This window comes from Alosa alosa, chromosome 23 (assembly GCF_017589495.1).
Source record: "Alosa alosa isolate M-15738 ecotype Scorff River chromosome 23, AALO_Geno_1.1, whole genome shotgun sequence".
In the NCBI taxonomy this organism is placed as follows: Eukaryota; Metazoa; Chordata; class Actinopteri; order Clupeiformes; family Clupeidae; genus Alosa; species Alosa alosa.
This window is the reverse complement of record NC_063211.1, coordinates 9,376,883-9,398,882: the sequence shown is the minus strand read 5'-3', so window position 1 is coordinate 9,398,882 and position 22,000 is coordinate 9,376,883. Positions and strand designations below refer to the sequence as shown.

General features: G+C 45.0%; 1 protein-coding gene across 2 annotated transcripts in view; it reads left to right on the top strand.

Moving 5' to 3' along the window:
• Positions 1 to 22,000, top strand: part of pdlim5b (PDZ and LIM domain 5b) — an 80,423-nt gene that overhangs the window by 10,935 nt on the left and 47,488 nt on the right. For both annotated transcript variants that reach the window (XM_048234254.1, XM_048234253.1), the window contains exon 3: positions 18,685 to 18,836. In XM_048234254.1, the coding sequence (XP_048090211.1) occupies positions 18,685 to 18,836 (152 nt within the window). The remainder of the gene's footprint in view (positions 1 to 18,684; positions 18,837 to 22,000) is intronic.

The following is a 22,000-nucleotide window of genomic DNA, read 5'->3' as shown; positions in this document are numbered from 1 at the left end:
CATTATGTGTCCTGCTGGTCACTGACAGCCGGCCACTGCTTTCCACACCGATGGAAAGAAACGAGGGAAGACACTCATCATTTCTGTTCTGCCTGCTTTCTCCCACAGATGCCTTAATATGGCAGTAACCATTTTTTAAGATCACAGCTTTGTCAGGATTGACCTCAGGGCTTTCTCGGAAGTAGGAATCAAGGCTTCTTTGGTATTTAAACAGTTGGGTGTATGAGATTTATGTGTGTGATGTTCGGTAAGACGTGATTGGTTGGGAGTTGCTGTGCCAAAAATCATTCCTCTTGAACACACATTGAACGTGCCGAGGCCTGGGCCGGCACTAAACGCACCCTGAATGTGTTGGGACCTGAAGCGTACTCGCCGGTCACCGTTCAGTAACTTCACTAACTGGAAACCCTGCTGACCTGCTGGGTACGGCCGACGCTGTTTGTTTGTTTTCCTCCCAACTGGAAAACTGGAATGTATCCAGATAAGAGCGTGTCAGTTGCCTTGTGCGGCTCCCAGTATCGGTGTGTTGACTTTGCCCTCTCTCTATCTCTTCCTTTCTCTCTCTCTCTCTCTCTCTCTCTCTCTCTCTTTCTCTCTTTCTCTCTCTTTCTCTTTCTCTTTCTCTCTCTCTCTCTCTCTCTATCTCTTCCTTTCTCTCTCTCTCTCTCTTTCTCTCTCTTTCTCTTTCTCTCTCTCTCTGTCTACCCCCCTGGGTTGTTTCGTTCCACTAGTCAGGCTCTCCTCTCGCACGCGGCATCAATCTCACAGGCCGGAGGCTTTCACTCGTCTCGTGTGCTTTTTGCACGGCACAACAAATCTCTGCTCTGCTTTGAGCTTAGAGAAGCTCTGTAAAGGGCCATGTGCTTGACCTGTAGCCTCTCCTTGAGCCATGAAATATACCTCCCAACGGCAGTGCGTCAGGGCCCAGACAGACCCCTGCTGCAGCTTGCTCAGCTGTGGCCCAGACGTGGCCCAGACTTGGCCCTATTCTGGGTCCAGTCCGCTGGGTTTCGGACCAGACCAGGGATGGGATATGTTCCAGACTTAGTGCTCTGGCCGCCGCTGCTAGCTTCTCCCCTGGAGCTCCTCTCACGGATCCCTCTTCCTCAGATGGACACAAGCCTGTCTCACGTTACAATCTCCCTGCCTCCAGGCATTACCCTGGGCCTTTCTTCTTGCTCACAACCTGCATGCAAACCTCATTGTGACACGCAGCTTAGCCACAAAGGAAATGGGGCTATTTTGATGAGCCTCCAGGCGAAGTTGCCTTTGGAGCGCTGAGCGCAGCCGTGTGTACCTGTGGGAGTGTGGGATTTCTCTGGGCTTGGTCTTCAAAGGCACTCGCAGTGGGCCAGGAAGTGCATCTTGAACCCTTTGTTTGTCAGTGTCAAGTCTTGAGTTTACTTTGCTTTCGTGTGTTTGGCTGTCGTGGTTTTTTGGATCCGTGCACTTTCAGTGTTGCGGAAAGGACTGAGTATGAGAAATGAGGATGAGAACTTGATCTAATCTAATAAGTCTAGGGCCAACAAGAGAGCAGAATGAGAAGAAAAAGTCTACTGGATGGAAGTCCTGCATCTTCAAATGCACTCACTGTTCACTGTGCTTCTCATTCCTCATTCCTCATGTGGCGTCAGTGCAAAGTTGTGTTTTAGAGGTCAGCACATTAGCATTAGTAGTAGAAGGCTGCTGAGAAGACTGACTCAATTGCAGCCTGTAACCATTTTGGTTTTCATTTGTTTAAGTATAAGTATAAGTATGTATACTCTTTTGTTCTCGTGAGGGAAATTTGGTTTCTGCATTTATCCCAATCCGTGAATTAGTGAAATACACTCAGCACACAGTGAACACACAGTGAGGTGAAGCACATACTAATCCCGGTGCAGTGAGCTGCCTGCAACAACAGCACTGGGGGGGGGGGAGCAGTGAGGGGTTAGGTGCCTTGCTCAAGGGCACTTCAGCCATGCCTACTGGTCGGGGTTCGAACCGGCAACCCTCCGGTTGCAAGTTCAAAGCGCTAACCAGTAGGCCACGGCTGCCTCAAGATGTAAGATATGTTTATAAAACCGTATTTATTTGTTCTACTACAGGACTGTGAAATATTCCAGAAGCTTCCCCATTAATATCCATTGTGTGAGGCACTAATCCTCTCAACGAGAGCCATAAAGCTTGTCTCTGTCAGTTGTGTCCTGTAAGTGTTAGACATGCCCCCTCTCCTGCCTCTCATCTTGTTTCTGTCCACATTACAGCGGGCAGGCAGCGGCGCGGGGTCGTGGGGGACACAGTGGGGCGTCTCATCCACCCTGCTGCTCCCACGCTTATTATTGTTATGGTTCACATTTTAGACCGAGTTGTCCAAACAACGTCCATCATCTGTAGAGGAAAGAGCTGTCCAGACAACGACAGGCCAGTGGAGGGACAGGGGAGCGGGGTGTGATATTGAGCTCGGGCCGCAATGTGCTCTCTCACTCTCTCTCTCTCTCTCTCTCTCTCTGTGGTGTTCTCTGTTTACATAGCCTTTTCTGTCTGTAAGGTCTCTCTCCTCCTTTTTTCTACTCTTTGTTGCTCCCTCTCTTTCATTCCCTTTCTTTCTCACAAGTATTTTTAAAATGTTCTGCCCCCCTCCCCCTTTTTGCTTTGCTTATGCCTATACCACCAGTCACTGGATTAGATTAAGGTTAATTTATTTCCTTACTGGATAATCTAATATCATATCCTTTTCTAAATATAATAAATCTTCGGAAACTCCCAAACTCTATGTGGTTTAATTGTATTGCAAAAAAGCTGCCTGAATCGTTTTTACATTGCCCAGTTTTATTTTAAGATTCTATTATAAATTTAAAATAAAATCTATTATAACTATTTTAAATTAGATTTGCTGACTGATTGAAAGCAACATCAGTGCATGCAAACCTCAAAGTGGAATCAAATAGCTTAAAATATTGGTGAAGTCCGCCAAGCGTTTCTTTTTTATATTAAGTGTTTTTGGCTTAAGTCCTGTGGTATTATGTTATTAAGTGCACCCCCATTCCAAGTCAAATTGCAATCCGATGTGGCAACTAGTCTGCTATCGCTGTTGAGATCAGCCTTAGGGGCCTCCTTCGATTGGATCCAAAAGTAGATGGTTGAAACAGCAATTTAATAGCGACTTGTAAAGCTGTAACCACAACCAGCTAATCAGTCATTCACAGTCATTAGGGGATAATTCCACGTCTGCAGCGTCTAATGCAGCATCTGCAAAGATTTGATTGAGATTGTTTGAACAGGAGCTTGTAGCTGTGACACAGTGAAATTAGGGAGTCATTAGAGAAAATGACATCGACTCGGTGCCGCGGCACCTAATTAAAGATGTTTTCTTCCTGTCCGCGTTCTCTTGCCTCCACAGCTGGTGGGCGTCTCAGAACCAGCGGCCCATCACATGTTGCGTGACTTATCAGAAATGCCCAGCGTCAGGGACCTGTCTAGGGAAAAAATAAAGACCTCAACTTGGAATGTGTCTGTCTGAGATGCCAAACTAGTACCCCCATTGTGCAGCGTTCTCTAAAAGAATTTTTTTCAGAGTGCACTTTATGGCATATTGTATGAGGCATTTTGTCTCCTTACATATTGGATGATAACGTAAACAGTGTCAAGTGACTAAGACATGTGACCTGTTAACAAGGGGAGGCCACATAAAAACGCCCTGAGCATTTTTGGGACAGCTGCGCTGCAAACACAGTCTTTTTAGCTATGCATTCAGAGAAAGACCAAAAAAACACAGAGGACAGAGGAGACAGAGGAGAGTTTTGTATATGATTATAAGAGCTAATTCTATACATTACATTGGTTTACTACTTACTGGGCATGTAAGGGAGATATATGGATGTCACACATTCTTTTTGAAGACTGCTTTGGATCTGTTCTGTTTTCCTTTGGCAGGGAACTTAGGTGATGGTATCCGTGAGTTACAGTGATTTAGGGGCTTACTGCTGTGTCATAACATGTATCTTGATCTCATTTGTAGTGAGATATGGGTTATATCTTCTATAGCTTAATTGAAAGCAACTCGCCCTGTGCTGGATCGTTGAATAGCACACAGTGAAGATAGGCATGGACTTGCACATTAAAGATGTAGTCTTCAGTTTGATTTCTCAGAACGTTGTTGATATTTGAGTTTGATTGCCAATCAGATTACACCCCACCCAACTTCTCTTTACAGAGCCAAGGTTGTTTTTCTTTCTTTAGCGTAAACACTTTACGGAAACCTAGAGGACCATTGGGAGCAATCTGCTGAATTTGACAAAAAAAGTGTATGGGATTAGAATTGTGGATTTCACCTTTAAAGGCCTGGTTATATCATTTAGAGGTAGACATTCTCAGATGTCTCCAAAAATCAGCTTGATTTGATTAGTAACGGTTTGGAAAGTTTCTTTAATGTGTCTGCCTCTCTGAACAGCAATAGACATGCTCACATAGAGAGATCTCAGAGGAAGTGTCAATGGAATGAAAATATTTGGTGACTGGGGTTCTGTCACAGTATCCGCAAAAGAGGGTCTTCTCCACTCCTTTTTTGGTTGTGTTTGATGGGGCTGCTGGAGTCTAAGTTTTGGCCATAGAATTTCCCTCTCTCTGTCCTCATTACATCATGGTGGGGTTGTTAAAGAGGGATATGATATAGATAGATATAGATAGATAGATAGATAGATAGATAGATAGATAGATAGATAGATAGATACTGTATTGATCCCCAGGGGAAATTCAAGAAATTTCACTTTGTGTGATGGGTCAGACTAGGGCTAGAGCCAGTAAGCTCTCCAGTTTACACTTATGCCTTCTGTCTGCCTGTTCTCTCTTTCTCTCTCTTTCCCTCTCTCTCTCTTCCTCTCTCTATTTCAGTTGATCCCCTCCTCTCTCCCCCCTTGCTCTTCTCTCCATGACATCTGATACATACTATATGGGCTCGTTTTAGCCCTCTGTTTCTCTGTGGAGTCTTATTATGGCACGACCTAAGTCACTCACGACGGGGGAGAATTCTTTTGTTGTGTGTTCATACCATTGTTGGGGTAGGATTACACATGTGTGTGTGTGTGTGTGTGTGTGTGTGTGTGTGTGTGGGTGTATCTGTGTGTCTCTGTGTGTGTGTGTGTCTGTGTCTGTGTGTGTGTGTGTGTGTGTGTGTGTGTGTGTGTGTGTGTGTGTGTGTGTGTGTGTGTGTGTGTGTGTGTGTGTGTGTGTGTGTGTGTGTGGTGTGTGTGTGTGTGTGTCGTGTATGTGTTTAGGGGTGTGGTCAGGGTAAAGGGGGTAGAGGGAATGACTGTTCAGGAGATGGTCAGTGACTCAGAACCATTATGTTACATAACTGATTGAAGACAACTGGGCCATGACAACCCAAGGTACTTGGTCAGCTTACACTCCGTCAGATCTTCCACTTCAGCCATTATTAGACCGGTTATTAGACCGTTGACCAGTATTTAGTTTTTCCCTTTGATTCTTTGTAGTTCTTTGTATGTGTACTTTTGAATATGCACACTTTTAACAAAATGTAATGTGTTTCTGTTTACCTTTTGGAAAGGTTCCACATTTACAGGGTTTTAACAGGTGTGTGCATCAGTTTTATTTATAGGATAATGGCACTAAAGTGGCACTAAAGTTACCCTGATTGCAGTTATTAGTCAACAATAATAATAATCAATCAAATCAATGATTTATGATAAGTACTAGGGATTTGAATGAATGCATTGATTAATGAAGGATGAACGAGTAAGAGCATGAATGAAGTATGACTGAATTTCATTACTCCTGAGGGAATAACTGGAGTCAGGAGTCCTGTCCTTCCCAATCTAGTTCACTTTAGTGAGCTCAGATGACCTCATATTTGATCATTTTGGTTTTTATCATGCTACCCGTTTCCCGCAGGCTTCCACATAAATGCGTTCATCAAACCTATTACATTGTTACGATGTCTTTAACTGAACTATGCCTCAGCTTTTCCACTGAAATCAAATAAAACGCCGGAATGTGGGTTATTTTTGGGAGCGCGTCGGTGCCTGCTGAATTCCCTCCATCTGAAATCAACCTGCTTCTGGTAGAGCGCCTTGGCAGGCTGAGTCCGTCTGGGGGTTCAAAATTGGCCTCAAGGGAGAACTTGTTAGGTGCGCTCGTCCCGAACACTGCGATCTGGTGGTTAACAGTCGCATGGGCACAAAGCTCCACTTCAGTAAAAGCCTGTAAGCAGCTTCCTGCTCACAAATGTTCCCGGAAGGGCTGTGTGGCTTTGGCACGAGGACCCTGGAACTGTTCAGGGCCTGTTGTATGTTCCTTCACTCCCCCTTTATTTTAGGTGGATCAATTATTAAAGAGGCATAGCAGACCACAAACAGAACCACACGTTCTATTCCGAGGCATTGCGTCTTTATAACCATTCATAAGACACGCTGTTGGATGATGGCGCAGTTCCTTTGGTCTGGAACCCCACAAAAGCGTCTCTCTCAGGCAACGGTAAACACGTATATTATATCCAGTCATGCGTATTTATAGACGCACGCTCAGATTCTGCTGTGGGTTCTTGTTGTGTGTTTGTCAGAGCACTTATAGAATCTTTTCTTTTTTAGCGCCTCAGTTATATTAATATATACTTTAAAAAAAAAGTAGGGGCAGCCTACTGGTTAGCACTCCGGACCTGTAACCGGAGGGTTGGCGGTGCGAACCCCGACCAGTAGGCACAGCTGAAGTGCCCTTGAGCAAGGCACCTAACCCCTCACTGCTCCCCGAGCGCCGCTGTTGATGCAGGCAGCTCACTGCGCCGGGATTAGTGTGTGCTTCACCCCACTGTGTGTTCACTGTGTGCTGTGTGTGTTTCACTAATTCACGGATTGGGATAAATGCAGAGACCAAATTTCCCTCACGGGATCAAAAGAGTATATATACTACAATTATACTTATACTTTGGCCAGTCACCGATAGCCAGTAAGTCTCTAATGTGGGTCCAGACTGGCTAAATTCCCGACCCGGCTAATTCAATCTGGCCCCCTAATCATCCCCCAGTGTGATTGGCTCATTCAATCTCGCCCCCTAACCATCCCCCATTGTAATTGGTTCATTCACATTGGTGGTTGTAAGTAAGGTTCCCCCTTCACTGTGAAGCACTTTGAGTGTCAAGAAAACATGTAACGTGTTTTTGTTTTATGTTGTTGAGCGTGTTGGTGCAGTTTCTTTGCCTTTGTAAGAAGGAACTAGGGCTGCACAATTCATCAATTTTCAATCAAAAATGCGATTTGAACTAATGAGATTAGCTAATTGCAAAGACTGCAATTAATTGTGCCACTCGCAACCCCGGGCTGGACTTGCAGCCCTGGTCCAGTCTGAGTTTTTGGTGCAGTCGCTCAGCCTTTGTAAGAATGGACTCAGAGAGCAGATCTTACATCTGACCCTGAGCTGGGACAGGTTTGGCTGCCGGCTGTGACATGCAGCGTAACCGATATTGCATTACAGTTTCAATCCAGAATGTTATTGATGGATTTCTAAAGACCAGGCTCACACTTCCAGTAACAGTGGACCGATGCTAAAAGTTTTGTTTTGGAACACTTTTACGAGGCTGTATGAAATTGTATCAGTGGTCATTTTGGAACGTTTGTAGTTGGACATTAAAATACTTCAGCCCAGACCAGAATTTGTTTTTCATTTCTCTGCTACTGATTTTAAATTGTACTGGATATGTTCTCATTGGATTCAATCATAGTTATGGCTGGTCCATAAAATTATCTTTTCCACTGCAAATTTTGTTGGGCATTTTTTTGGTGTTGTTGTTTTTGTATCCTGTTTGTGTGATGAATGGAAGTGACTGTACTGAACGACTGAGCGGGTCGTGGTTCCACGGTCCTGGGTCTGTCCGGCGCTGGTATGCTGCCGGCCTCAGCTCAGCTCACCCAGAGAGCACAGGATGGAGAAACACATGTGCGGAGGACATTGATTCACAACGCTGCACTGCACAGCGGGGTGGACTGTAAAAATGCTCGAGTGTTGGGATGCGAGATTCGTAAGATTTAGAGCCTCATGGTTTGCGGCTGTGGCCTTGTACCGTGGATTACTATTCCCTTACTGTATACGTCGAGGGCGCATTAACAGATACCAACAGTGTGGCTACATTTTGATGCAGCAAACACATGCACAGAGAACCACACAAGCCCAACACATCTGCACACATAACTGCAATAATTCATACATGTGGAGATGGATTCTACAATAAATAGATGTAGATGTATACAGTGTATACATGTCATCAAATCGTAAATAGACATGCACAACCCTGGGCACACACACTGGAAAAACTTAATATAAAGATAAAGACTAATAGTATTTGGTTATCTGCTGAAGCTTCCAGGCATTGAAGCGCCGCTACATTGGATCAGAACCAAAAAGCACTAAAAGGTCCTTACAGGGTCTGAAAAGTCCCCAGGCCCCCCAAAGTAATCACCTCCGTCTTTGATGTTGACATGAAGCATATATCCCATGAAATCACGGATATCAAGTGGGAATTTCCCTAAATGTCGGCTATAGCCAATAGGCTATACAGTAAGAGCTGGGATTTAAGTCCTGTGAAGTTAATACCACATTTCTCGTGCCAGAATGTATAAGCCAAGATATTATTTTTTGTGCTTGGCTGCAGAGGGCAAATTTATTGTGTGGTTTGAATGGTTAATGGTTAAGTCAGTGTAATCTGCAGAGAAAGGGATAAAGAACTTGAATGAAAATGGTGTGTGACCCTAAATGTAAAGACTGTCAGAGAAAGACTGTCTCCTCCATCACTTGCGGGTAAGGCCACACACTCCTGAGCATTCTCAAACACGCCAGGCTCTACTGTATATCAAAATGCCACATGGATTTTATTGATCTAATGTGATTTTTCATAAATTCTAAACGTCCACAGTGAAGTGAAAAGATGGGCAAAGGCATCTGTTTCTAATTTCACTCTTGTGTGTGTATGGGGAGATGTATGTCTACTATTCTTCTGTGAGTAGAAGCTCCTCTATCTTTTATTTCATCTAGCAGTTTTGTTCCAGGTTTTTCATGCTTTTTTTTTGAAAGATTGTTTGTTGCCGTTTGGATGGGCAGCCGCGCAGTGGAATCAGATGGCTGGACGGCAGGAATTTTGCGTTCAGATGTGGCCTAAACTTAGACCCCCCTCCCCCCAATTGCTTATTTTTATGGCTGTCTGCTGCAGTTGGTGGGATCACAAATAGTGATATAAGCAGAGTTGGTAATAAAAGATGACGTGTGTCATATGTCATGTTTAGTTTCCTGAGACGTTTTTCCATGAGGATGATAGTCTTTTCCAAAAAGATGGCAATCCTTGCTTTCTGTCATCACACAGTTGCTGATGATGACTGAAACAGACATGCTGACACCCCGCACACACACACACACAAACACAAACACTCAAACACACACACAAGCACTTAAACACATACAAACAAACACATACCCGCTCTCACTCTCACTCTCTCTCAAGTACACACATACACGTATGCACACACACACACACACACACACACACACACACACACACACACACACACACACACACACACACACACACACAGTATTGTCCTATCACCAGCCATCTGTGGGAACCATCAGCTTATCAGCTGGCATCTGTGATCTGTCTGGCCTCAGCTCTTCTGCGCCCATTAGAGGACAGACCCACGCTTCTCCGCCCGGAGAGTGGACACGGCCACAGCTCCCAAACCAACCATGCATCCTGCAGACCAGAGCCAATGGCACAGGGCTGAGCTTTGGCCAGGGAGAGGGAGGGAGGGAAGCCGAGAGGAAGTAAAGAGAGAGAGAGAGATAGAGATAGAGATAGAGATAGAGAGAGAGAGAGAGACAAAGAGGGAGAGAGAGAGAGAGAGACAGAGAGAGAGAGATGACAGTTGAAGGAGAAGGTAGCAGGAAAGGGGAGAGGAAGAACAAAAAGAGGTTTCACACCAGCATGTCTGAAATCTGTGTTAAGATCATGTTTCCTGTGTGACCAACTGCTGTTCTCATCCAGTAGACACACACAAACGCGCGCACACACACACACACACACACACACACACACACACACACACACACACACACACACACACACACACACACACACACACACACATTCAGCTGTAGTAGTGGGGGCGGGCTGGGAAAGTTTTTTTTTTATTCATTAGCCTCATATGGTAATCAGCTGATGGGCTGACTATGCTATGTCGAGTCTGCCTGGGGACCAGTTTGTCTTTGCTGAGCGTCCATTCTCGCCATGTGCTTTTTCATGCTTTGGAATGTGATGTTTTGTTTGTGTTGCCATGGCACCGCTCCCTGAGAGCGCCGGTCTGGGCCAGGGTATCTCGTTCGTCTCGCAGTGGCCGGACGGTAGGCACGGCAACCCCTGGCCAGGGGGTTGTTCATACCCACACTTTCTCTCTCTTTCTTTCTCCCTCTCTATTTCTCCCTTTCTCCCACCCCCCTCTCTCTCTCTCTCCACCACTCTGCAGTTGTTCCTTAAACAAAAACAACACTTTTCCCTCCTGTCTCCCTCATCTATGCGCTGCCCTCGTCTACGCACGTCTGATTGCAGCACATGAAAGACATCTGGAGACATCTGCAGCACACCTGGCTAATGGCTACAGCGCTGGCCAGTGTGTCCTGGACCGTCCCAGACTCAGGAGAGGCGACGTGATAACACGATGCACAAACCAGCGCTTCTTGAATCAGTGTGTGAGTGCGTGCGTGTGTGTGTCACGTCAAGGTCCCTTAAGAGGGGTGCCTGGTTAATATCCTGACGGCTCTCATGCTGGGTCAGACCGCTGGTTTCCTGAACAGGGATTTAGCCCAGACTGTCTGTTGTTAGTGAACAGTCTCTATTTATAAATTCCTCCAGCCCTCGACCTGGGAATCTGAATGGGAATGGCAGGCAGCATCTCCTCTCAGTTCTCCAGAGACCTTCAGGAAAGCTTCACATTTGGCTTAATAATAATGTTTTGGCTTTGAAGGTTTGAAAAGACAGAATGTTTGTATATCTTTCACTGCACATGTGTCTCATGTCTGAAACAGAGACTGGAAAAGAGTCTTTGCGACCCCTCTGTCTGGTTCCTATGGCCTCTTCTGTCAGACAGGGATGTGTTTTTTTTTTCTCTCTCTCTCGCTCTGTCTCTCTCTCTCTCTTTCTCTCTCTATTCGTGGGATGATGGTCCTGATTGGCCTTGTCAAAGCAGCTCCATATTTGGGCGGGAGAGGGCCTGTCTCGTTGCGCGGGGCGGACGTCACGGCGATTTCACAAGCACTTACCACAAGTGGCTTCCTCTGACTAGACTTCTCAAAAATGTGATGAGAGGGCGAGCCAGCTCTCAGGCACAGCCGTTTGGCAGCTTGCGGTGTGCCTGCCTTAGCTCGGGGCCCCCGGGGGCCCATCACATGCCGGGGCCCCTGAGGTATCACTTGGCCAGCGGGCTATGCTGAGAGTGACGTGGTCCCGAGCCATTTAAGACCCACGATGCGGAGTGCCTCTTATGAGATAATTGCTCTCCGTGAGCCAACTGTTTGTTGTTACTGTATTTTTGCACAGCTCTCTCCTGTTTTCCTCTCTCTCTCTCTCTCTCTCTCTCTCTCTCTCTCTCTCTCTCTCTCTCTGAAGAGTTGTCCCAAGCAAGGGAATGGAACAGTACAGACAGCTCTCCAGTTGCCTTATGGAATGGTGTGTCTCCAGTTATGATGCTCACATACTGTATCCTTTGAGGAAATGTATCTGAAAGACGTGGGGACTAAACACTTTTTAGTTTTCTCTATTCTTTAGAAAATAAAGTGATCCAAAGGTTAATTGGTTGCATGTTTCCAGAGGAAAGTTTATTTGTTATAGTACCAGAGAGGGTTTTTGTAGTGCTTATTCATTTAGCTGGTTCTTCACACTGTTCTCTGACAGGCATCGCAGTGCAAATTAAATAAAGTGTACTATTGGTTTATTGTTGTAAGCCATAAAACACATAAAAGTCCATAAAAAGAAAGGCATGACCATTGCTCCGAAGCACGTTCTCCTCTTTCAAGTAGACCACGGGCAATATGAGATTTTTTCTTGGCCAAAATATTTTGATTCTTTCAACTGTTTTTTTGTACTCCGTCTGTCCCAGTTTTCCAGACATTAAGAACAAATTTCTCAACTGACATGAAATTAGAAGTAGTGGGTTGAGTGCTCCCTTCAACAGCAGTCATTAGTCATGCCGTGTTAGAATAAATGTGCGATGTGTTTGCGAGAAGACATACTATGCAAAAAAAGATGGTGGAAAATATCTGCCAGCTATAGATGACGTAGATGAGTTCATACATATAACGTTGACCGAGCATCTTATGACTGTTAGTTTAAAACTGTAATTTTATAAATATCACATTATCCACTTAATGCGGTTTGAGCACAACTTAAAGGGACTGTTCTTGGCTTGAGCTCAAGAAAAATAAACATCGGAGAGAAACTTCTCCCCGTACTCTGAGAGACAAGGCTCGACTGGCCTCTGCGTGCCAATGATCCACCCCATAATTCACCAGCAGGACACATAAAGACTCCATCATGTACAGACTGTTCCCCTTACTATCAGGAAATGATTGTATGCTTTTAATATCTTGTAATAATAATCATATACAGTCATTCATTTATTAATGCATATTATTCGGGGTTAAATACACAAAATACAACTGCTCACAAGTAGTTCCCGCTCTGCATTTTCAGAGGGTTGTGGTACTACCGATCGTTCTTGAACTGAAGCTATCAGTCGACAGCAGAATTGTCGGCTAGACTGCATTTTTTCTGAGCACATGGGACTTGGATCATTTTCACTGAGCTTGTCTTTTGTGGTTATTTACTCTTGTAATGATGAGCAGGTTTATCAGAAAAAACATCTTCAAGGGTATTTTGAATTTCAATTTCATCTAAATTCGATAGTGGCGGATCTGGTTAATTAAATTACGGGGGAAGACACATGGAAGCAATCGGCTCGGGCCGTGACTGAACTCAAGGAAGCACTCTGTCCTCCACCATTAGAAGTGTGCTCTGGGTTTGGAGAACGCCGCTAGACTCCATAGCATCCCAACGTCCTCCTAATTAGTCTTAATTACTGCCAACGCTGTGGACAGCACTTTCCATCTACACACTTCAAATTAAATATAATCACTGGGTGTATGCAAGTTCCTAGAGTACATTATTAGATTCACTTACTGTGAATTTCCATCTCATTGCAGAACTGATGTGTTCTTCCTTTACTAGACAGAGGTCTGTACACATCCATTTGGTCCCCTGTTTAAGCTCCTTTTGTTGATTTGTACTATAGACTGTAAACAATATTTGCACATGTGCTTCCTCCTCCACCCCTTCAAATGTGATAAAACAATACATGCATTCCATTGCAGTTACAGCATGATCACCCTGGCCCATTTCCGTGTACAACACATGACATGAATGGTAAAGGCATAGGTACAAATATGAGTAGAGAGTCATTGTTGATGTTGATGTGGAGGGGTTATGCACAGGGCACAGTTGTTGGTTAGCATGTGAGCCTGTTTGGCTCAGCACTCATCAGGCCAGGTTAGTAGATGCCTGATAAGTTGCCAGATAGTGGATCCTGAGTTGTCTGATGAGATTTGGGCCTGTCTCATGAGAGATGTGTTGCCCTGCCCTTGTGATGTGAATTAGAGCCAGCTCTCATGCCGTCCCCCCGTCCACCATGACCTCCCCTCCGCCAGTGAAATGTCAGGGCCGGATGTCTCCTGTGGCCAATCAGATTTGTTCCAGCGCTCATTTTTCTGTTTTAGCTGTTAAGCTAATGGCTCAGAAGGGGTCACAGAAGCACCCCGCCCCACACACACACCCACACACACATGCTCAGCTTCCTGCTGTGGCATGATTGGTCGTTGGAAGTTATTAAACGGATATTCCTCCTCCTCTGTTGCCCCTGCGTGTCCTCCTCTGTGGAAGCCCACCCCTGTCCACCCCTGCCCTGGCATTGACCCTCAGGAGCTTGTGAAACGAGAGAGCGCACCGCCAAACTGGGGTTTCAGGGGCATGTTTTACTACCAGGCCTCCTTCGGAGTAGCACTTCCTGCTGGGCTACTGTCATTTTGGCACTGCTACAAGACCCCAAACACACACACACACACACACACACACACACACACACACACACACACACACACACACACATACGGTCCACCTCCGCCCACCCCTGGTTACCCTCAGCCCTTTTGTGCTGTGTGGCTGCTGAGAGGAGGAGGGGCGACCACCAGTTCTCTTATCTTCAGTTTCTGAAAATAGGACGTGGTTCTGCAGTTCCTCAGCGAGAGTCTGCGGCAGTTGGCTTTGGTTCCGTCCCCCGATGACTCCCTGTGCCTCCGCTCAACCCTGCAGAACAAATGAGCTGAACACAAGTCAAGAGGGTTCCGTCACATTTGTCTTTCTCTATTTGCACTTGCTCCCCCACTTGTCAGTGTGTTTATTTTGAAATGTTAGCCACATTTATTCCCATTAGCTTCCTGTCGTACGATAACATCGGCAATAGAAAAGCTAAGGGAATGTGTCACCGGAGTCTCCCGAGACTTTCCCATTCCTTAGCTTGGTGCCGGGAAAAGCTTCGCAGCACTTTCCTCTTTTGTTTCTCCTCACACAATGCGGCAGCAGGCCCGAAAGAGTTCGGTACAGTATGGTTTCCTGCCGGAGCTGTGGGGGCAGAGAGTCTTTTGTTGTTGGCCTGAGAGGAATTCACTGTGCCCTTGTGTTGCAGACGCACAAGGGGATCCCAGGAACTTGAGGGGAATTTCCTGTATTGTTGTACTCACACCAGTTTGAGTTTTTCCAACATAAACACATAGCTTCTTGAGTTAGCATAATCTAATTTCTAGGTTTGTAATCTTTTTACATACATCAACCTGAAAATGTACTATAGCGTAAAAAGCACATGCTGTTATAGCCCCATAGTTTGTCCTCTCATTTGGTCCTTTTTCATGTTGTTAAACAATGTCACCAAAGAGTGTTGGGCTGAGAGTTAGCTGTTAGCTTTGTTAGCATGTGACAGTCAGTTTTTTCTGCTGCACATGGTGATTATTGAGGCAATACTGTTCATGTATGAACATGTTTCTTTGAAAGGAAATGACAAAGCCAGCCTTGGAGGTTGAGAGAGGGCAGGGCGCCGCCCCAGCCCTCAGACTGTGTGCATTTTACTGCTGTTTCCCTGGAGCACACAGTGTCCCAGACTGACACAGGCAAGTTCTTACCCAGGTGCTGAGTGGGAGTAGGGTTGTGTGTGTGTGTGTGTGTGTGTGTGTGTGTGTGTGTGTGTGTGTGTGTGTGTGTGTGTGTGTGTGTGTGATTTTCATGGTTGCAATGGAGGGTACGTGTGTGTTCATGATTAGTAGGGATAGTAGTGGTGTGTGTGTGTGTATGTGTGTTTATGTGTGTTTATGTGGGTCTGTCATGCCGATGGATCAACTGAAACTGATTTATTTGCGCCGCACGTCATTGTGCAAGCCCATCTCAGCCACACCTGGCGTCAAGTCATGCAGTTGTCATGGTTGCATCAGGGTACATCCTGTGTGGGCTCAGGCACTGTCATGACTGTGTAATTAGAGAGGAAAATAAGACCCTCTCTCCTCTAATAGTTCTCTATAAATTCTCTTCAGTTCTGTATTCAAACTAAGTTGAAGTTGTTATGAGTTTTTATAGTGAGGATTTTCATAATTTTCACAAAAATTTCCAGCTGGAAATAAACAATAGATTCTGTTTTTTTTTTTTTTTTTTTTTTTCTTGTTGTAGTAACAGGCACACATTCTTGACACGTAAAACACTTTCATGTAACATTGCTCCACCAAAGCCTTAGTAACCATTCTAACAGTCCAGACAGGTGTGTATGTGTTTTGTAACAACAAATGCAGCCGTCAGACTTTACCATTACGTCATTAGTGAACCTGTCACCCTCTAACAAGCAGTCCTTATTGGTGAGCTGTCACTCTTATGTGTTCTTTGTATGATTTCAAGCCAAGAGCTTTGCCCACTCTTACTAGCCTGAATCTACTACTAGTGTGCTACCAGTCTCCATTGATGGGGTCAATGTGGAGGTGGTAAACACCTACAAGTATTTGGGCTTACACCTGGACAATAAACTGGACTAGACAGGCTGGTAAGGAAAGCTGGCTCTGTAGTGGGAGCTGAACTAGAGTGCATCACTTCAATATCAGACAAAAAGGACCCTGAACAAACTGATTAACATCTTGGACAATGAATGTCATCTAATCCATAGCACTATTACAAAGCAGAAGAGTTTCATCAGCTGGAGACTTCGCTCACTGTCATGCACAACTGACAGACTGAAGACGTCATTTGTCCCCAGGGCCATTGAACTGTTCAATGCCTCACTAAAGGGAAGAGGAGAGATAGACTTCTCTGCATAGTCTGTCTGCCTCTCCACCTTCTCCATGTTTGTGTACTGACTGTCCACTAGCCTACTGTTTTACTGCTACACTGTTTACATGCTATATTAGCACATACTCATATCCCATCCCTCCCTCCCACAGCCTGGATTGTGGCCATAGTTAATACTTAATACTTTATACTTAATACTTGACCAATGGCTGTAACCATATTACTTCAACCTATTCTTGCACTGATATAGTTTTTATATTACTTTGTCTACATTATTCTCTTATATGTCCATATTTATTTTATGCTGGTCTCTAGACTTTATTCTTGCACTGTTGCACTGTTGGACTTACTTATTTCAAAGTCAAAGTCTGTTTTATTGTCAATTTCTTCACATGCCCAGACATACAAAGAGATCGAAATTACGTTTCTCACTATCCCACGGTGGAGACAAGACATATTTTACCAATTAAGTCCACAGACAAACATAACATTCAAGTAAACACTAAAAAGTAAATAAGAAGGCACATACAATGAAGAAATAAGAGCAGCAAAATTGGGTTGAAATTGTGCAATTGTGCATAGACAGTCAATATAATAGTGCAAAGTCAGGCCAATAAATGGCTGAGGTAGTTCTGTTTGACCTAAGTAAGCAAGTGGCATAGTGGTACAAGTTATGTAGAGCAGCAGAAGTGTTGTGGTTTCGGGACAACAGGACAACAACAACAAGTTGCAAAGTGTGCAAAGTGTGCAAGTGTACAAGTGGAGTAGTGCAAGGCAGCCATTGTGGGTCCAAAGTCCAGGATGTTATGTAGCTGAGGGTGGGGGGGGAGAGGGGGAGAGTTCAGCATCCTAACAGCCTGGTGTATGAAGCTGTTGGTGAGTCTGGTGGTGCGGGAGCGCAGGCTTCTGTACCTCTTCCCAGAGGGCAGTAGATCAAACAAATTGCGAGCGGGGTGACTTGCATCACTCACAATTGTGGTCGCCTTGCGGGTGAGGTGGGTGGTGTAAATTTGCTTCTTCTTCTTCTTCTTCTTCTTCTTCTTCTTGTTCTTCTTCTTCTTCATCTTGTTCTTCTGTACTTTTTTGATCTTCATCTTTGTTTTCTTCCTCCTCTCCGTCACCTCAGACGCCAGGCAACCCACTGACACAGATCCAAGAAAAACACCTGGACACACACACACACACACACACACACACACACACACACACAGGCGGGCCTGTTTGTCATTTCTATTTTCTGCTGCTTTTAAAAAGTACCGATGAGTGCTGTCCTTGATTCAAAAATGTTATGTTCATTAGCAGGAGGACTCAGAACCCAGTCCAATTTAGATTAGGGTGCTGAGTGCGTTATTCCTTTTTTTTTCCCGCTCCTTGACATATTTGTGTTGTCACAGACTCACAGGTCGTCATGTGTCCAGATAAGATCTCTGCCCCTCCTGAAACTCCCACCACCACGTCAGGACCACGTTTCTCACCACAACTATAGCAGCCTGTCAGGCACAATCAGATAAAGCAGCAATACAGCAGCAGCCTTGAGCCTAGACAAAAAAAAAGTTCATAGATGATTTAATAGGCTCATAAATTGCCACTGTGCGTCTGAAATCTTTCCTGCATCTACTGGTCAGTTTCCCACAAGTTGTATTTTTTTCAAAACACTTCATAAGAACGTTTACTTGGCTTTCTTCGCTTGAAAGCAGCAGGGAATAAGTTATAGTACCTGCCTGTGTTTATTCTCTTTGACTTTGATTCTGTCACAGCCAAGTGGGTCAGAATGGTCTACATCTATTACTCACTGCCGAAGCGCGCTGATTGCCCTCCATTCAATATTTGACAGAGAAGCCAGACACATGCGACCTGGACGGTTGAATCATTAACAGTCTACCGTATCTTTTTCAAGTCTGGGAGATGTATAGCATATAAGTGTCTGGCTTCAAAGGGCTGGCGTATGTTCCGGCATCTCCCATTAGTCTGGGCCTGAGCTATTCTTACACACACTGATAAGAGAGGAAAGGAAAACAAGTGTCTTATGTAAGGCGAGGTGTTACGCAAGAGTCACACGAAAATACACATGTGTGATAGGCATAAGCGTTTGTATAGTTTTTTTCTCCATGACCTACCTACATGAAATATACACGCTTGTTCATAACAGTTATATATTTTTTAAGGGGGGACTCACATTACTGGCTATCAAAATTGAATTAAAGCTTTGGGCATCAAACATAGTAGATGTGATTGTTTTTCACTCACTTTTCTCAATTTGGCGACTTTTAATGTGTTGGCAGTTGACAGATGGGGGAAAGGCATCCAAAGCCAAGATCAGCGTTGGAGACACTGTGCTGTCCATCGATGGTATCTCCACAGATGGAATGACCCATCTGGAGGCCCAGAACAAGATCAAGGCCTGCACTGGCAACCTGAACCTCACCCTGCAAAAGTAAGAGCCGAGCTGTACATCGCACGAACCAAACACACTCACCTCCTTTTAAAACGAGGAAATCACACAACCAGCAGTACAGCTGTGAGAATAGGGAAGGTCGGTTAGAAGAGGTCATTGTGCATATTCCAGGTGCAGGACATAAATGTGTCAGGATATTCTTCAAAAAGAGGTTCACACTCCTTTTTGAAGAATATTTTTACCCTTTGTGTCACCCCACTAAATGAATGGCCTACACTGTATCATAGACTAGAAGCCATGCGCTATGAAAAGTGCTTCAAACTTGTCCACACATGGAGCCTATCAAGGAAACCAAACATTTCATAGTAAAAGCATGACTGCAAGATAAATATAATTAAGGTCTACAGACAGGCTCAACCAAAGCTTGTAGCACCAAGAGTTTTTTTCCCCTCTGTTATACCATACAGACACACACAATGAAATGGGATTTCCTTCCCTGGATACGGAGCTTTAGAAAGCATACTGCATGTCTAAAATCAACAGCGAGGACATTAGATCTTGTTTACATACTTGGACAAAGCCCTACGTCAGTAAATGTGAGGTTTTTGTTTCATTCAGTGAGGAGTAAACATCATGGCCTTTAAAAGTTAATGTGCATCTTGGCCTCCGCTTTACTGTGTCCCTCTGTCGACCCTGTTGTTGTTAGAGCTTGCGCTGTATTTCGCCTTCGAAATGTGCGAAAACACAGCCAATAAACACATGTATGCGTAGTTCCTCTCCACACACATATATCATACCTCCACTATAAAAGGCATGGCTGGAACGGCAGTGCGGTCACACGCAGAGCAGGCGAGAGAACATCACTGAACGCTCAGAGATCCCCACAGGCCTCTGGGTGTCATTGAGGGCAAAACAAGTCTCTTTTTTCGCTTCGTTTTACTCCCGTTCTCCTTCCCTTTCCTCTGTGTGCTCTTTTTTCCCCTTCACCGCGTTCTTCTGCGGCTTTGCGAGGAGCAGATCGTACCTCCTTCTCCCGCCTCTGGTTCCTCAAGCACGGAGAGCAAGAGGAGGCCAAGCACAACAGCGTGCGGCCGGGTGTGTGGTTTCCTCAGACATCTCTCTAAACCCCCCCACTCCAGCGGACTGGGGCTTCTGGCTCACTCCTGTGCAGAAGTGGGGGGCTTATTAACTTCGAGAGGAGCGGTATTCAAAACCCGAGGCGTTTAAAAGACGTAGCTTGTCATTTACGCCGGCAGCACTCAGTCTAATGTGTTTGGATTTGAACTATAAATTGCCCCTCGTTGAGTTTTGGAATCTGTGAATCAGGCATTTAGTGGGTTAGGCGGGAATGTTGTCGTCTTTGGCCTCTTCACAACTGTCAATGTAGCCAGTAATAGAAATTCAGTGATTTCCCAAGAGCCATGACAACTGACATTTCACAGCATAATGTTTGACTCTCTGTTTTGTATTGTCCCTAATTTATTGTCAGATTACTCAAGTTTGTTCAGGCAAAACCTGGATTACTAATTAGAATTATTCATTTAATTAGTTTTCTGGGAGACCCTGTAGTCCTTAGTCCTAATCACAGTCAGTTCCAGTGCCATGAAAATCTGATACTTTTCCCTCAATTGGACAAAAACAGGCCTTGCTGGTGAGGTGACCCTATGCTAATATGGTCAACTTCATCGCAGTTCATTGACATTTTTAAGGACATTTGTTGGTCACAAGCTCCCTCTGTGTACAGGTATGTGTTGCCTCTCCCCCAGGAAGTATGCAGCAATGAAAGATAAACATAGATGTTATTCCTGAGTTGCGTTCTCATACTTAAGAATGTGGAATGCCAACTCAATAAAAAGACATTCATTAAACAGCTAGTTTCGTCTTGCCCTGAGCCTTTATCCTTCTGTGCTTTGGCCTTTTTGAGTCTGTTTTGCGTCCTTTGTCTGGTTATCACTGCAGCCGCACACAAGCAGAAGCCTGGCGTGTGTTTGTGAGCTCATAGCGTTTCCATTATGATCTGAAGTGCACATCAGAGAGCCATTACCGCTTGAAGTAGTGGAGTTTGTACAAGGCTATGGAGATTTCTTGTGATTCTGGTGTAAGTGTGTGTGTGTGTGTGTGTGTGTGTGTGTGTGTGTGTGTGTGTGTGTGAGAGAGAGAGAGAGCGAGCGAGAGAGAGAGAGAGAGAGAGAGAGAGAGAGAGAGAGAGATAGAGAAGATTTATTAAAGGTCACAAAAAGCCTGAAATAGGTTGTCTATTTACCACAGAAGCTGTGTAGGCCTTCACCATTAGAAAGTTAAAACTACTTTTGAGGACTTGCTGACCTTTGCTCTTCCTACAAATGGGTCTTTTCCTGGTCAGGTACGGTGACAGGACCTCTTTACGATGATTTATGATACAATTTCTGCTGACGGGCACAAAATAAGACATCGTCAAGGCCATCTGATTTTGCCTTCGACTTCTGACCCCTGTGTTAGCATATGCTGAGGATGGCCCCCGAAAGGCATTCCAGGCCTTTGGGGCGGATAAATCAGAGGACAGTAAAAAGGCTTTTCAAAGAGGGATGTGGGATTCTCACATTTTCCCTAGTCCGATCGTTCAGTGCGGTGGAGCCGATGTGTAGAATCCCTGGGGCGGTCCAGCAGGTACTGGAGAGCTTGTGTGCAATCATCATCATAGATTCCGAGGTCGGAAAACAGTCGAGCAGGAACACCACTGCGCTGGTTCTATGGAACATTCTTTTTTTCATTTTTTTTCTCTGTTCTCTTTCTGTTTAATACTGGCTGTTTGCGCAGTGAATCTGCAAAAATCATCAAACCTGAAACTCCCAGTTCTTTTCCTCGGATGTAGAAAAAAATAACGTCCCACTCCACCAATATCTCGGTTTACTTTTAAGATAACATTGCGTTAAGAAGAAAGCCGGGCTGTGTTTTGGGGTCCCTCAGAGATACTTGCGCAATGCTAACCTAGCGTTACTAAGCCACTCCGAGCACAGCTGCCTAGGGTCCTTCTTCAGGCTGGGCTTCTGATAGACTCTCCCCAGGCCTGAGTCAAAAAGCTTACACCTATTCACTGGGGCAAAAAATGTCATGTTAGGTCATCTTCAAACTATCTTCAGAACAATCAGGGAGTATCTTTAGAGCAAGTTAGAGCACACACACACACACACGCGCGTGCACACACGCACGCACGCACGCACGCA